Source organism: Cibotium barometz, chromosome 43, assembly GCF_041138505.1.
Source record: "Cibotium barometz isolate CiBa-2024 chromosome 43, ASM4113850v1, whole genome shotgun sequence".
Taxonomy (NCBI): Eukaryota; Viridiplantae; Streptophyta; class Polypodiopsida; order Cyatheales; family Cibotiaceae; genus Cibotium; species Cibotium barometz.
Window position 1 is genome coordinate 33,324,737 of NC_141088.1, and position 14,837 is coordinate 33,339,573.

Genomic DNA, 14,837 nt, shown 5'->3' on the forward strand with positions numbered 1-14,837 from the left:
CACACAGAGGAAATATGTTTGCTATTAGTGAGAGCATTAACAAAGATGGCAATGCACTACATCCTTTAGGACAAGGCCAGTTGAGGAAGGGGGAGAAGGAGAATGGGGCTCGATGGGCTACCATTTGTGTGTTGCCGAGTCGACAAAACACTTTTAGGGGTGGTGTGCATAGGGACTAGTAGAGTTGTTTAGGTGTGTTGTTTCGCTTCTACAGAATTCACCAAGTGGAGTAGAGTTGTTTCGGTGTGTTGTTTTGCTTCTACAGAATTCACCAAGTAGTGTTTGAGCTCATTGTTGGCCACCAAAGATGACTCCTACAAAATTCATTAAGTAGGGTTTGATCCAACCAAGGGCACCAAAGGCTCTTCCTCTTGCTATCCATCAGATAGTGGCTAGAAGTGATCAATTGAAGGCTCCTCCTCTTGCTATCCATCAGATTATCGATGATGGCCATCCTCAAGGTGGTTTGTGGTGTGTAAAGAAGGGTATTGCGTTGGTGTGAAGAGATCCTTTAGCTTTTGCGTTTCTCCTCTTCTTGGTGTAAGCTTATGTTTAAGGCAACGATAACACCTACACAGGGGTAGTGTTTATTTCCTCTTCGTTTCTGAAGAGAACCCTCCCTACTGCTGCTCCTGGCCGTCTAAGATCAGCCTATCCGCCATGTTTGCCATAACCCCATCTTCATCCTCTGGTGGTGGTGGCCAGGAGCAGCAGCAGCAGCACCATCATCATCACCATCAAATGCAGCCGCACCAGCAGCTCCAACAGCAACAGCAGCAGCAGCTCCAACTGCAGCAACAACAGCAGCAGCAGCTCCTCAAGCAACAGCAGGCCATCATCCAGCAAGCCATGCTCCAACAGCAGGCTGCCCTCTATCACCCGGCCCTCCTTGCAGCCATGTCGCAGGTAAGGTCTTCCCCCTTTCCTCTTAATCAATCCACTGCTCAAGCTCGCTTTTCCTGTTCTTCCTTGTTCTAACACTTTTTTCTGCTTATGGTTCTTTTCCTGCCTTTAATTTCTAACAATCTTGCTTTTCCCGCCGCGGTTAGTTTCTCTAAGTCCTGTTTACCCGTTCTTAATCTTTCCTTAATCAAGCTTTTCAGTCTCTCCTTAATCATGCTCTTCCCTCCACTAGTCTCTCCTTAATCCTCCGTTACCTTTCTTTATTCCTGCTTTTCCTGCAATCAATCCTTCAATCCTTCCCATCAATTCATCAATCCTCTCTGAATGTAGCCGTTTGCCCTAATTCTAACCCTTTTACTTCAGAAATACAAATTTTAACGTATTTCGAGCATTTTCTAACGCTCAGGAGAGTTTTGGGGTTTGTGGGAGGCGTTGCTTCTTCCTGCTGTCAGAAAAGCAGTGCATTAGGGTTGATTTTGGTGTTTTTATTTACCCTAGCTTTCATGCTACTGCAATAAAGGAGTGCTTAAGTGATTCAACTATATTATAGTATACAGGAAAGGCTTATCAGAATGTTTTAGGCATGCTCTGCCAATTCAGAAAAGCATCTCTTGCATCTTCTAGAGGAGTGCTTATTGAAGATGAAGGGAAAGGAACAGGTACGCTCGTTTTGCCCTAGAATGCTGGCAAGGTGTGGGACATCAGCGAGTCAAATTTCGGGACAAAATGGAGGGGCCCCTGTCCATTCCCTGACATCAGGGTTGGGTGGAGGGGGGGGGTGCAGCCTGCCATCCTGAGGCTGATGGAGGCTGCGGCCACCCCAAATTCCAGAGTTAATGCAGACATCTGATTTCGGTCAGGCTTGATACATCAGCAGGTTTCAAAATTTGCAAAGATTTGTGTCTATCAGGTGCACAAAGTGTTGTGCCTCCTCTGACCCTGGGCCTTAAGTTGGTTTTTTGCATTCTTTGTTAAACCAGAGTATGTTACCGGTGTATGAATTTCACTTCTTGTTTTTTTCCCCTTGTTCAGGTCAACTTTGGGAAAAGAAGCATATAAGAAAGCAGTTCTTTAGATTCAGTGGGAGTTTTTTGTTGCAGACTTCAAGTGTAATCCAGGACATCTCTTAGTATCAAAAAAGACACATAGTTAGGTTGGCTTCAATTAGCAACTTAGCATTTAACCTAGTATAATCCAGGATATCTCTTAGTATCAAAAAAGAAGCATAGTAAGGTTGGCTTCATTTAGCAACTTAGCATTTACTTTTTCTAGTGTACAAGGAAGGAGCACTGGAGTGTTTCAGGGGATGCTCCTAGTAATGAGTGCTTTTTAGTGTCAATGCAGAAAAGGCAAGGTTTTCTTCTTGCAGACTAACGCTCATGAAAGGGGGTGCTTTAGTTGTTCTTGGATTCTCTCTTACAATTTTACTCATAGCAAAGTAGAACTTTAGGGGTAGGAAAGCCTCTTTGTTTGCCAAGAGCAAGACAGATGGCGACTCGTCTATGAGAGGTTCGGACAGGATTGAAGGGATGAGCCCTTTATCACTTTATTTTTTGCTTTTTTTTGATCAGTCATCTTCAACGGTCCTTAGTATGTTGTTTTGTTTGCATGATTACTTTTGTCTTTTTCTCTGCATTTCTCATTTTTTGGCTTGTTTTTGCCTGCATTGTTTATTTTTTTTCCCCTTTTCCAATTTTATTTTTTGCAGATTGAGCCTATCCCAAGTGGGAATCTACCACCAGGATTTGATGCCACTTCATGCCGCAGTGTGTGAGTTCACAACAGCAGCTTTACTTTTTTTTTTTTTGGGCTTTCCCATTTTACTTTAGGTTTTTTACTTTGTTTTGTCGCGGGACAGGTTTGTGACCGTTGAAGGTGGTGAAGATTGATGTTTTTTCCTCACCTCACACCTAAAGTTTTGAAGCACTTATCAATTGGTTGGTGTAGTTAGTGCATAAAGAGAACCTTGATAAGGGTACTTAATTTTTAAAGAAGAAAGGTGCCTTTGACTGCATGGGGTTCTTTCTAGAGTTTTTTGAGAGAGCCTCGATTACCTGTGAATGCTAGCATTGTTTGCAATGCAGGTATGTGGGCAACATTCATCCTAAAGTAACAGAAGCACTTTTGGCGGAGGTTTTTACTGCAATAGGCCCTCTTGCAGGCTGCAAACTTATCAGGAAAGAGAAGGTATGCTTGCAATTGAATGCTTATTTGTATGCACTTAGACCCTTCTGCTTTATACTTAGTTTTCATGAAGTATTTGCAGTCATATGATCCTCTATACGACCTTTGTTGTAATTTTCTTAATTGCTAGTTTGCTTTGTTAGTGACACCTTAAAAAATGGAGGTTGCAAATTGGTCGTGGCTGGTCAAGCACATTTATTTATGCTTTTGTTTGACAAAAAAGAGGCATGGAATTATTGTTTGGGCATTTAATTATCACTTTTTTTGTTGAGATTTAGAGCCAACGCGAGACCTCGTGTGTACATGATGATAAGCCAAAGATCTGTTAAATGCACCTAACGATGGAATTATTGTTTGGGCATTTAATTATCACTTCTTTCATTGAGATTTAGAGCTAACATGAGACCTAGTGTGTACATGATGACAAGCCAAAGATTTGTAAAAAATGCACCTAATGACGGGGTAGCTAATCCCATACCTTGATGTATCCCATGGCCGACTCCTTGTAGCTCCAATCTTACGAAACCTACCACGCATTAGCAAGGACCACATGAGCTTCTAAGCCTTGTCCCCAGTCAACCTTTGTGTTGTTGGCAAAACAAGGGAGATGGAAGCGACCAATGGAGGCAAGTCCACTACCAATTGTGTATATCTCCTGCAAATCCCCACTTAAGTGGAAATGTATAAGTACAAAGTAGATCAATCCCCAAATGGAATCAAGCCCAAAGCTTTTCGGAAAGCTTCGAACTTCTCACGAGGAAGCGCCTTGGTGAAGAGATTTGCCACGTTGTCCTCTGATGGACAATAGATGAGGCTAATGTCACGTGCATGAAGTGTGTCCCACACATAATGATACCTCAATGTGCTTGGGTCATGCATGAAAAATTGAATTTTCCACAATAGCCATAGCACTCTGATTGTCTGTAAGAATTTGAGTAGCCTTTTGCATGAACTCACCATATAAACTAGGCTTTTCAACCATTAACAGTTCAAGGCAAACAACACACAATTGTCCTTGTAGGCGCATACAAGGGTTAAGTGTCCAAAAACACTTTCAATAAATTGCAAAAAGCATCAACTTTGCAAAACTCAAAGCATACTTAGCTTTTCTTTGTGCCAGTTCGTTATGAAGCCAAAATAAATAACTTGTCACCATATCCATAAGATATCCTGAGATATATCTTCAAATAGCTTGCACATAAGCGTGATTTATAATCCACAATAATCCATATGGAAAGAGTGTTGAACACGGGTACATAAAACCAACTCCATACATCGAGGATAAAATCTGTGAACCCATAAATGCTTAGTCCAAGCTGTTTGCTACTCATGCTCTTGACACCTGATTGCATCCATAAATGAATAAGTTGGCCATGCTTAATAGAAAAACTGTGTTAATGTGGTCCCCACTTTTGATCTTCTCTTCCTCATGGATACGGCTTTACCCTTGGCTTCGGAGCGATTTCTTGGAGCAGCAAGTAGCAGCCAACTATTGCCTTGTCTTCCACTGAGGTAGAGTATTGGGCTGCTTGTGGTGCTGCTTGCGAGGGGAGGGGCCCAACTAGGGTTGGCTGACTAGTTCCATGCTGGCCGACCAGGCCATACTGGTCATGGGGACCATTTTGGGGGCTGTCGGCCTGTTTAGACAGGGTCGACCAGTAGCCCTAGCCCATATATATAGGGCACTTGCCTCCCCACTCATTTGTAGCGGTTATAGGTGTATATAGCAGAGTTTATACAACACTTCTTCTCTCTTGCATTTCTGTGTTTTTTGGTCTCAATATTGTCTCATGTCCACTGCACATTCCGACAAGATCATGGGCAGTGTTGAGTGTCCCTGGCCTTACCTCACACTTCACCATTTTTGTGTACTAATAGCGTTTTAGCGCATAGTTTTATACTAAATGACAGGGGATGCTGGGTGCACTTTGTTATCCTCTTAGTGTCACCAGTATCCACTGTAACCGGCCATTGGGGTACACAGTGACGCTTGCACGATCATCAGTGCAACATTTTGTATAAAAGTAGTACCTTTTTATAGGAATATGTCATATGCCGTGACCCCATTGTGAGCCCTCAGTCTCCGAGCCTTAGAGGTCAGTTGAGAGTCAGTCCTCTTAACCCACTTGCAGAATTCATTAGATAGTGCATATAGAGTCAGCCTTAGAATTAGGTATGTATCAGTAGCATTAAACATAAGCATTGCATGGCCTATGGGCCAGCCCTTGGCCTCATCAATCTGTCCAAGGACTGTTCAATGGGCCAGCCGACAGGTCTCTGGAGCAGTCCAGTCGGCTAGCATACAAGAGGCCAACATCATATTTGGTAAGCAATCTCTAGTTGGCCAGGTTTGTTAACACACCAGCAGCAGGTCGTGGACATTGGGCAGTCGGGCATCATAGAATAGGGATCATTAATCCCTTACATTTTTTATAGCATTTAATGCTATTTAATAACTTCTTTGTACAATATGCTACTGGCCGACAACTTTTGCTAGCCGACCAGCAGCCTTTTGGCATATAAAAGGCAGCGCATCATTCCTCATTTAATCATTCAAGTATTCAGCAAAGTATTCAGCAATGCAGCATCCTACTCATCCCCAGGCAAACAATGAATATCCTCTTTAGCATTCAGCAAGCATATGTGCAGTCCTACAGCTATTTGGACTTGCATCAGTGGCCCGAAGAGTCTTCTGCAATGCCTTGGAGTTGGTGGATACTCAGCCGACGTACGGTTTTTCTCGTCCTTGCGTTGGGCAGTCATATTGCTTGTTTTCCCAAGCATTTTACAGCATTCTGGAAAGAATAATATAAGCAAATACTCTTGCTTGCAGGGGGGACCCTTCAGTGGGTAGTTGGGACCCAATAAGGCGTCGTCTACTAGACTTCACTCTCTCATTCTCTTCTCTCTCTACTGTGAATTTGTATGCTAAAGATTCTCACCACATAAAGGTATAAAGAAGGCCCTGTTGTGCATTACCACAATCAACCTCGGTTCATGTAACATTGTGAGCCCTTAGTCGAGGGACAGTCAGACACGAGCTACGTAGGTTAGTCTCCAAGCCATAGAGGTCAGTCGAGAATCAGTCCTCTTAACCCACTTGGAGAATTCATTAGGTAAAGCATGTAGAAGTCAGCCTTAGCATTAGGTCAGGCATTAGTAAGCATGTAGGTCAAGAAGACATGCCTATGGGCCAACCAAATGCCAGCCCATGGCCGGGTGCCAGTTGACAGCTTGATTTGGGGGCTATGTTTAGCCATAAACCCTAAGAAGAGCTAGCCGACATCATATTTGTTGTCCTTGTCGCCAGCGAAAGAGGCTGCCTTGTGTCAGCATATGCAGCGGAGATGAAGACAAAATTTGAGAACTCAAGAGCAAGTGCAGTGCAGAAAAACACAGCAATAGAGAAGGAGAGAGAGAGGCATATATACACAAGAAAATCCCGAAAACTGAATACAATGATGTGTGGGGGCTAGGGCCATTTTATATGGCCCTTAAGAGCCAATCGGCTAGCCCAAAAAGCAGCCGACAGCAGCTACAGGCTCACGACGTGCTCCCACCTCCAGTCGGCCCGCAAACCTCTGTTGGCTAGCACTCAGGGAAGGTCAGGAAGAGGCAGAGACAGCCGGCATAGAGAACACTCAGACCAGCAGTCGGCCAGTGTCTGGATCAGCCAGGAGCCACAGAATAGCCTCCCACACCTGAGGAAAAATATGGAGAGGGGAAAAATGAGAAAACACCTAATCCGGGCGGGCACACTCACAACAGAGGCCCTGGTGTAAATATACAGACAGGAGATGATTGCTAACACCCCCTCTCAGCTCCTGGATGTGGAACCAACCCTAGGGAGCTGGAGTGCCGCCAGAGCAAAGCTTGAGATGAGACTTCGTGAAGAGGTCCACCGCACTGTCCTCCGTCGAGCAGAACTCCAGCAAGATGTCATCAGCAACGATCTTTTCACGAACAAAATGCCTCTGGATGACCGTGGGTTCCATCAGTGGAAACCCAATCCTGCCAAGTAACCTTTGCAACCTCACCACCTCACAAGCAGCACCACAAGTAGCCCGGTACTCTGCCTCTGTCCTCGACGACAAGGCAATAGATGGTTGCCTCTTACTGCTCCATAAAACTGCTCTTGAGCCAAGGGAAAAACTGTAGCCTAATGTCAAGGTCCTCGTGTCTGGCTCTCCTCTCCAATCTGAGTCACTCCATCCGTGGAGTCTGACTCCATCCATCAATCCCCCTCTTGTGTAAAAGAGTCCAAGATTCTTCGCATGCTGCAGAAACCACAAGATACACAATCCTGCCTCCCAAAGAGTCCTCTGCAAACATGAGCTCAACAGCCTCATCAGGAAGCTCCCGTCCAATCTGGTAATCATAAACCAAATCAATGAACCAGTCTGCTTCCAAGTCAGAGAGGCACCATACTGCTCACAAGAATCAACTGTTGTTACGGTGGGATGCCGAGTCCTGAAAACTTGTTGAAGACCACTCAAGGCCTTCGTAATCCTGTAAACCACCCCCTCTGATTCCAGAACCACAAAGCCTGGAGAATGTGCAACATCCACCTCCTTCTGTAAGTAATCAACTGCCACCTGCTTGGCTTTTCAATAGGTCCCCGTGGAAAGAGCTTCCTCAACTACATGAATTTCTTTGTTTCGAATGCTACGAGACATTAGAGCATAGGTTACTTGTAAAGTTTCCTCTGACTGACGAACACAAGAACCACCAATATCTGTACTGGAAAGTTCTTGCCAACTGCTGCCATCAACTGGCAAGCTATCCACCATCTGGTCCGGGAAAGCCTGCAACTGCAGCGTATCCACACTTAAGTGGCCATTACCAGACTGCCACTCATCACAAAAGTGAGGACCTGGGAGAGAGAGTGCTAAAAGTTTATAAACTCCATTCTCCACTCCGCCTTCCCAAACTTCCTGGCCTGTTGCCTTGTCCTGGAGAGCAACAAAATGCTCATCAAACTCCACCCGTATGCCAGTCTTGCAAACTTGATGTACTGACAACAGATGAAAACCAAGTGACGGAACATACAACACCTGGGAGGAATGCTTCCCCCCTCTGCCATCGGGAACTATCTCCAACTTGTCCTCACTGTGAAGTGGGATAGTGGATGTATCCCCAGTAAGAATGTAACTAGAATACTTGCAAAGATCCTGTAAAGCCTAACGGGAAGGAGTCATGTGCCTGGAAGCACCACTGTCTAGAATCCACTCCCGAGTATCCGTAGCGGAGAGTCCTCCAACCTCCTCCTTGCACGAAGAAAATGAAACATCGGTGTCCATCACCTCTAGGTGCACAAAAGCTAGAGTCTTCACGGTTGCTACTGAGGATTCTGCACCTTTCTTGGCAAGCTATCCACCATCTGGACCGGGAAAGCCTGCACCTGCAGCGTATCCACACTTAAGTGGCCATTACCAGACTGCCACTCATAACAAAACTGAGGACCTGGGAGAGAGAGTGCTAAAAGTTTGGAAACTCCATTCTCCACTCCGCCTTCCCAAACTTCCTGGCCTGTTGCCTTGTCCCGGAGAGCAACAAAATGCTCATCAAACTCCACCCGTACGCTAGTCTTGCAAACCTGATGCATTGACAACAGATGAAAACCAAGTGACGGAACATACAACACCTGGGAGGAATGCTTCCCCCCTCTGCCATCGGGAACTATCTCCAACCTGCCCTCACTGTGAATTGGGATAGTGGATGTATCCCCCGTAAGAATGTAACCAGAATACTTGCAAAGATCTTGTAAAGCCGAATGGGAAGGAGTCATGTGCCTGGAAGCACCACTGTCTAGAATCCACTTCTGAGTATCCGTAGCGGAGAGTCCTCCAACCTCCTCCTTGCACGAAGAAAATGAAACATCGGTGTCCATCACCTCTAGGTGCACAAAAGCTAGAGTCTTCACGGTTGCTGCTGAGGAATCTGCACCCTTCTCGGTGCTTCGCTTGGGACACTGCCTCCAATAGTGGCCTTTCTCGTCACAATCATTACAGGTCCTCTCTGCCTTGAGTTTCTCGTGGTCTGAGTCGGACATCTTCTTAGAAGACTTCTCCTATGAAGCCTTCCGTTTGCCCTTGTCACGGCCTTTCGACCGTTGGCTAGTTAAGGCCTTCGAACCTCCGCCCTGTGGAGGGTTCGTGAATCTTTCCTCTTGGTCCAAGACCATGGGCACAAGCTCCTCCCATGTGATGGTGCTGAGCTTGCCACTGGTAATCAAAGAAGAGTAAAATGTTGAGTACTGAGAGGGCAAATGCGACAGCAATGTGATGGCCATATCCTCCGATGATATCTCTTTCCGAGCCTGGAGAACTTCCTGTTGAAGAGCCTTTAGCTTGTTGATGTGCTTCCGCATCGTCGACGACTTTGCAGGATTCATCACCTGCATCTGTACTTCCAAGGAGATCCTCTTCATGGGTGATACCCTGTTATAGAGAAGCCAAATGCTGCCATATACCTTTGGCCACGTCATATGCTTGATATGATTGATTACTTGTGGTGTGTAGTTGAGGAAAATGAAAGAACAGACCCTGGCATTGACACGAATCCCACAATTGTGCTTGTGCCTCGCGTTCCTTCCGAATCGAGGGCAACTCCCCTTCCTCTAACTCCAGCCATGGAACCCCAACAACAATGAAATCAGCAAGGTCGTAAGACTTCAAAACAGATTCCATCATTACCTTCCATATGCCGTAGTTGTTCCCGTCCAACTGACGGTCTACTGGGAACGTGGGGAGCGTCGGAATCTTCACATGCTTCTTAGCCATCTCAAGTAAATCTGCCATTGCGGGAGTGTAACTGAAAAGAGTGGGTGGGTGGGAAAAAAGAACTTAAACCTGCAAGTGGCTGTCCAGCAAATCAGCCCGTCTTCCTCTTGCTTCTCCTCTTCCCGAGCGATCCAAAACAGTCCACCAATCAGCAACAAAACAGCCGCCCTCGTGCTCACACAGTTCCCAAGATTTATCAAGAGCCTAGAGCTCTGATACTATGTCAGAATATGCAGCGGAGATGAAGACAAAATCTGAAAACTCAAGAGCAAGTGCACTGCAGAAACACACAGCAATAGAGAAGGAGAGAGAGAGGCGTGTAACTTTGCTATATATACACAAGAAAAATCCGAGAACTGAATACAATGATGTGTGGGGGCTAGGGGCCATTTTATATGGCCCCTAAGAGCCAGTCGGCCAGCCCAAAAAGCAGCCGACAGCAGCTATAGGCTCTCGACCTGCTCCCACCTCCGGTCGGCCAGCAAACCTCTGTCGCCCAGCACTTAGGGAAGGTCAGGGACCAGCAGTCGGCCAGTGTCTGGATCAGCCAGGAGCCATAGAACAGCCTCCCACACCTGAGGAAAAATAGGGGAAAATATGGAGAGTGGGGAAAAATGAGAAAACACCTAATCTGGGCGGGCACACCCACAACAGAGGCCTTGGTGTAAATGTACAGACAGGAGATGACTACTAACACCCTGGTGGCATCAGCAGCATATCGTGAACCTACGCAGTCAGCCAGCAGGCTGACAGCATGTCAGATTCAGTCGCCAGCATTTGTTAGCATTTAATGCTATTATTTGGCAAATTTTATCCAAAAGGGAACTAGCCGACAACATGAACTGGCTGACCAGCAGCCTTTTGGCATATTAAGTAGTCGCATCATTCCTCATTCATTCATTTAGTCTTCAGCAAAGTATTCAGCAGTAGAAGCATCAGTCAAGTCATCATACTCAGCCCAGGCAAACATTGGAGCAAGTCTTCAGCATTCAGTCAGCATATGTGAAGTCCTACAGCTATCTGGACTTGCATAAGTGGCGCGAAGAGTCTTCTACAGGGCCTCGGAATCGGTGGATACTCAGCTGATGTACGGTCTTCCTCGTCCTTGCGTAGGGCATTCATATTGCTTGTTTTCTCAAGCATTGTACAACATTCTCCAAAGAATAATATAGCAAATACTCCTGCTTGCAGAGGGGGGGGGGTTTGCTTCAGTGGGTATTCGGGTCCCATTAAGGTGTCATCTACTTCACTCTCTCATCCTCTTCTCTCTCTACTCTCTGAATTGGATACTAAGATTCTCACCCCCTAAAGGTATAAAGAAGGCCCTGTTGTGCGTTATCACTATCAACCTTAGTGCATATAACATTTACACACACGTGCGTGCACATAGTTATCAATATAGATGACATGAAACCTTGGTGGTTCCAACAAATTTTTTTGAAACATAAGGTCTGAAAATCTCAACAGACATTTCTTGCCATTTCTGGCGAAACATTTGTGGTAATAGTGGAAAGTAGAATTAAGAACAAGGGAGAAAAGAGAGGAAAAACAGAAGAAAGAGAAAGAGGAGGAAGAGGAAGGGAAGAGATTATGAAAAAGAATATTGCCTAGTGAAATGCAATACTAGGCATCCATTTGAAACAGAGGGCCGGCCATTTTTTATTCAAAGAAGTGACAAGAAAGGTGGATTGTGGAGATGGTTTGGAGACAAACATACTACTACATGTGTCCTCAGCCAAGAGTTTTCAGTGTTAGATCATGGGCACCACTTCTGTACTAATAGCTTTTTTCTTAGCACACGGTTTCATACTAAATGACTGTGGATGCTGGGTGCAATTTGTTATCGTCTTAATGTTATGTGCACCCACTGCAGTTGAGTCGCACGGTGACATGACAATACCAAGGAGGTGCAAGTTTTGGGTTGGTGATGTGAACTGTGCATTTTGTGAGTCCTAATCTAGGGACACATGAGCAAACCCCCCACATTTTTGTAACCCACTTGAAATTGTCCAGGATGCTTATTAGGCCAAGTGATGGGTGGCAGACATGCAGATGGTTGGTCAGCAGTCAAGATGCCTAATCCAGACAGCCAGGCAGACCATCTAAACAGGTTTGGACAGGTCGGGCAGCAGGTTGTACAGCAGGCCAACCAAGTTGACCAGCAGGAGGAGGGCAGATTGTGCCCTCCTCCTCTCATTGTGATCATCTGGTCTCACCATCAGTATAGGTCCACGAGAGCATCTAGCAGTGCAGAAGTTCAAGACAAGTGAGCACACTTATTCAGTAGATGAGGAAATGCATCAGGTTTTACTGTAAACCTGCAAAACAAGGCGTCCAAGGATCACTGCACAGAAGGCAGTCTTCTGGCACACACCTGTTCGTATCTGCAAGTCCCCGTCTTTTGCTCTGCCTGGAAACAAAGACTAGAGTGCAAGGAAATATATTTTCAGGTCAAAGATTAAGAGCTACACAACTTTATAGTAAAGCAAATACAGTGCAAAGTGGGGGCTCTTAGTGGGTTATTGGGACCCGATCAGGTGTCTATAAAGTTTTCTCATTCTCCTCTCTTCTTTTCTGTCGATGCAAAAAGAAATAATTGTACACCTCATTACTCGGGCATACTTTGTTTTAGTCCTCTTTTTGGGGTAATATGATAGTGTGGTTCCTCCTCCTCCTGTGCTGCTTAGTCTGGCGGGATGTCATGAATAACAGGCATGAGTAAGGCCCTGAATTGCAATTGTGCTTTGGCCATTCTTTTAGCTTTATGATGCTTACATTAGCTTAGGTTAAAGTTGAATGCACACTGACTTTACAATGATTAAAGTTTTAACTTTGTCTCAGCTTTATTGATCTATCCCAGCAGAGATGGTGAATTTTGTTTCTTGTCTTGGCAGTCATCGTATGGCTTTGTAGACTATTTAGACCATCGTGCTGCTGCCACCGCCATTTTTACACTTAATGGAAGGCAGATGTAAGAGGTTTTTCCTTCATCTAGAGTTGCACATGGCATTTATAGCTCTTTGCTTGACTCGGTCATGGCGTCTTTACATTTCTAACATTTTATCTCAGCTTGCTTATGGCATTTTAACATCACTTCTGCTTGAGCTTTTCTGTCAAAGTTAATGAATTGAGAGTCGGATGATGGCTTCCTAAATGCTTTGTGCAGATTTACACAACCTATAAAGGTTAATTGGGCTTATGCAAGTGGGCAAAGAGAAGATACAACAGGTAACCATTTGTTTCAGTAATCTAAGTTTTGGCTAAAATTATAATTTAACATTTGGGTTAGGACTATAAGGCACTAATGTTCTGGGAGAGCACATGCTGCATCTGCCCTGCTAAGCTTAGTACACTGTTTGAGCTATTGTTCAAATTTTTTTGACAAGTCATTGTTGGGACTGTTTGTTTTACTGGTTTTTCAGGGCATTACAATATCTTTGTCGGTGATCTTAGTGCAGATGTCACTGATGCAGCACTCTTTACTTTTTTTAGTATCTATCCAAGCTGCTCGTAATCTCTCTTTCTCTCTCTATCTCTCTCTCTCTCTCTCTCTCTTTTCATGTCTCTCACATATTCATGGATTGTATGTATTCAATTCTAGTCACATAGACCCTTTGGGCCTTTTGTAGATGTTTAATACAATTCTCTCTCTCTCTCTCTCTCTCTCTCTCTCGACTTAACACAAACATCAATAACCTACAACTACTACTATAATTCTACTACAAAACAGAGCAAACACTCTTTGTACAAACCTGGCAAATGACACAAGGCTGAAAACTGAAAAGAAAACCTAATTTCTACTCAAGGTCGAATCTCCTTGACAAATTTGGTACCTTTGCGTGCAAGCAAACACTGGCTGAAAATGAAAAGAGGAAACCTGTTGCTGAACTTTGGAGCTGAAATCTGCACCTCTTGGCTGGCTTGGGACTAGCAGAAGGGTGACTTTGGTGAAGGAAAGCTTCAATTGCAAGAATGAAGAATGAGGGAATACATGGGTGACTAGCAGAAGGGTGACTTTGGTGAAGGAAAGCTTCAATTGCAAGAATGAAGAATGAGGGAATACATGGGCTATTTATAAGTGCTAGATATTTTTGGTGGACAAAACTAGCAGAAGGGTGATTTTGGTGAAGGAAAGCTTCAATTGCAAGAACGAAGAATGAGGGAATACATGGGCTATTTATAAGTGCTAGATATTTTTGGTGGACAACTATTTGCAATCGGGTTTGTTCTTTTTTCCTATTGTTCACCTATAAAGAAACACTTTTAGGTTCATTTTAGGGTTCAATCTCTTGGCCCAATTATGATTAGCGGTGATGGCACTTGTCTAGTATCTTTATAGTCCATTTTGTTGGGATTCGGAGCCTTGTGTGTGTGAAACACTCCCTATGAGTGTGTATGTGTGTGAACCCACCGTTAGGTGTGGATAGGATAAGTGTGCCATGTGTCACTCATCGAGACTGTGTGTGTGATTTCTTTGTGTCAAACGATAAGGTTGCATGCCTATAAAAGCATTGCACTTAATGAGTCAATCAAATCAGCATTGAGTCGTGCAATCTAGCTCTCACGCTACAACTTTTCCCCGACCACCTGCCAGATCCCACTCTGGCGTGACTCTAGACCGGGCCACGGCACTACAGCGAGCCCGACGCCCCAAACTCCCTGGACCTCGCGAGCAACATAGACATCAGCCCCAGCTTGAGGAGATCTTGGAGAGGCATAGAACCATCTTCCCACGCCGGCGGTCTACAGGCTAACCCCATGCTCAATATCCTTGACGGCCCCCTCCCCCCTACTGGGGGTTAGCTCCATAGGTTGTATGATGATGGTCCCACTTGGTATCATATGGCTCAGATTTGACATTCTTAGCTCATAGCTCTAGTGTTTGTTTTCTTTTGTATCATGATGAGATTACATAGACACTATGGTATCACTTTTGGTCTCATAGACCCACTGGGTCTTTTGAAGATG

The 14,837-nt window shown here is 44.8% G+C and overlaps 1 protein-coding gene across 1 annotated transcript in view; it reads left to right on the plus strand.

Moving 5' to 3' along the window:
* The first annotated feature begins 510 nt into the window (after positions 1 to 510).
* The window catches only part of LOC147613843 (oligouridylate-binding protein 1-like), a 51,143-nt gene continuing 36,816 nt past the window's right edge, over positions 511 to 14,837 (plus strand). The window contains exons 1-6 of the mRNA XM_086781821.1: positions 511 to 906; positions 2,612 to 2,673; positions 2,988 to 3,090; positions 12,764 to 12,840; positions 13,036 to 13,097; positions 13,292 to 13,379. Of these exons, the coding sequence (XP_086637947.1) occupies positions 661 to 906; positions 2,612 to 2,673; positions 2,988 to 3,090; positions 12,764 to 12,840; positions 13,036 to 13,097; positions 13,292 to 13,379 (638 nt within the window). The 5' untranslated portion in view covers positions 511 to 660. The remainder of the gene's footprint in view (positions 907 to 2,611; positions 2,674 to 2,987; positions 3,091 to 12,763; positions 12,841 to 13,035; positions 13,098 to 13,291; positions 13,380 to 14,837) is intronic.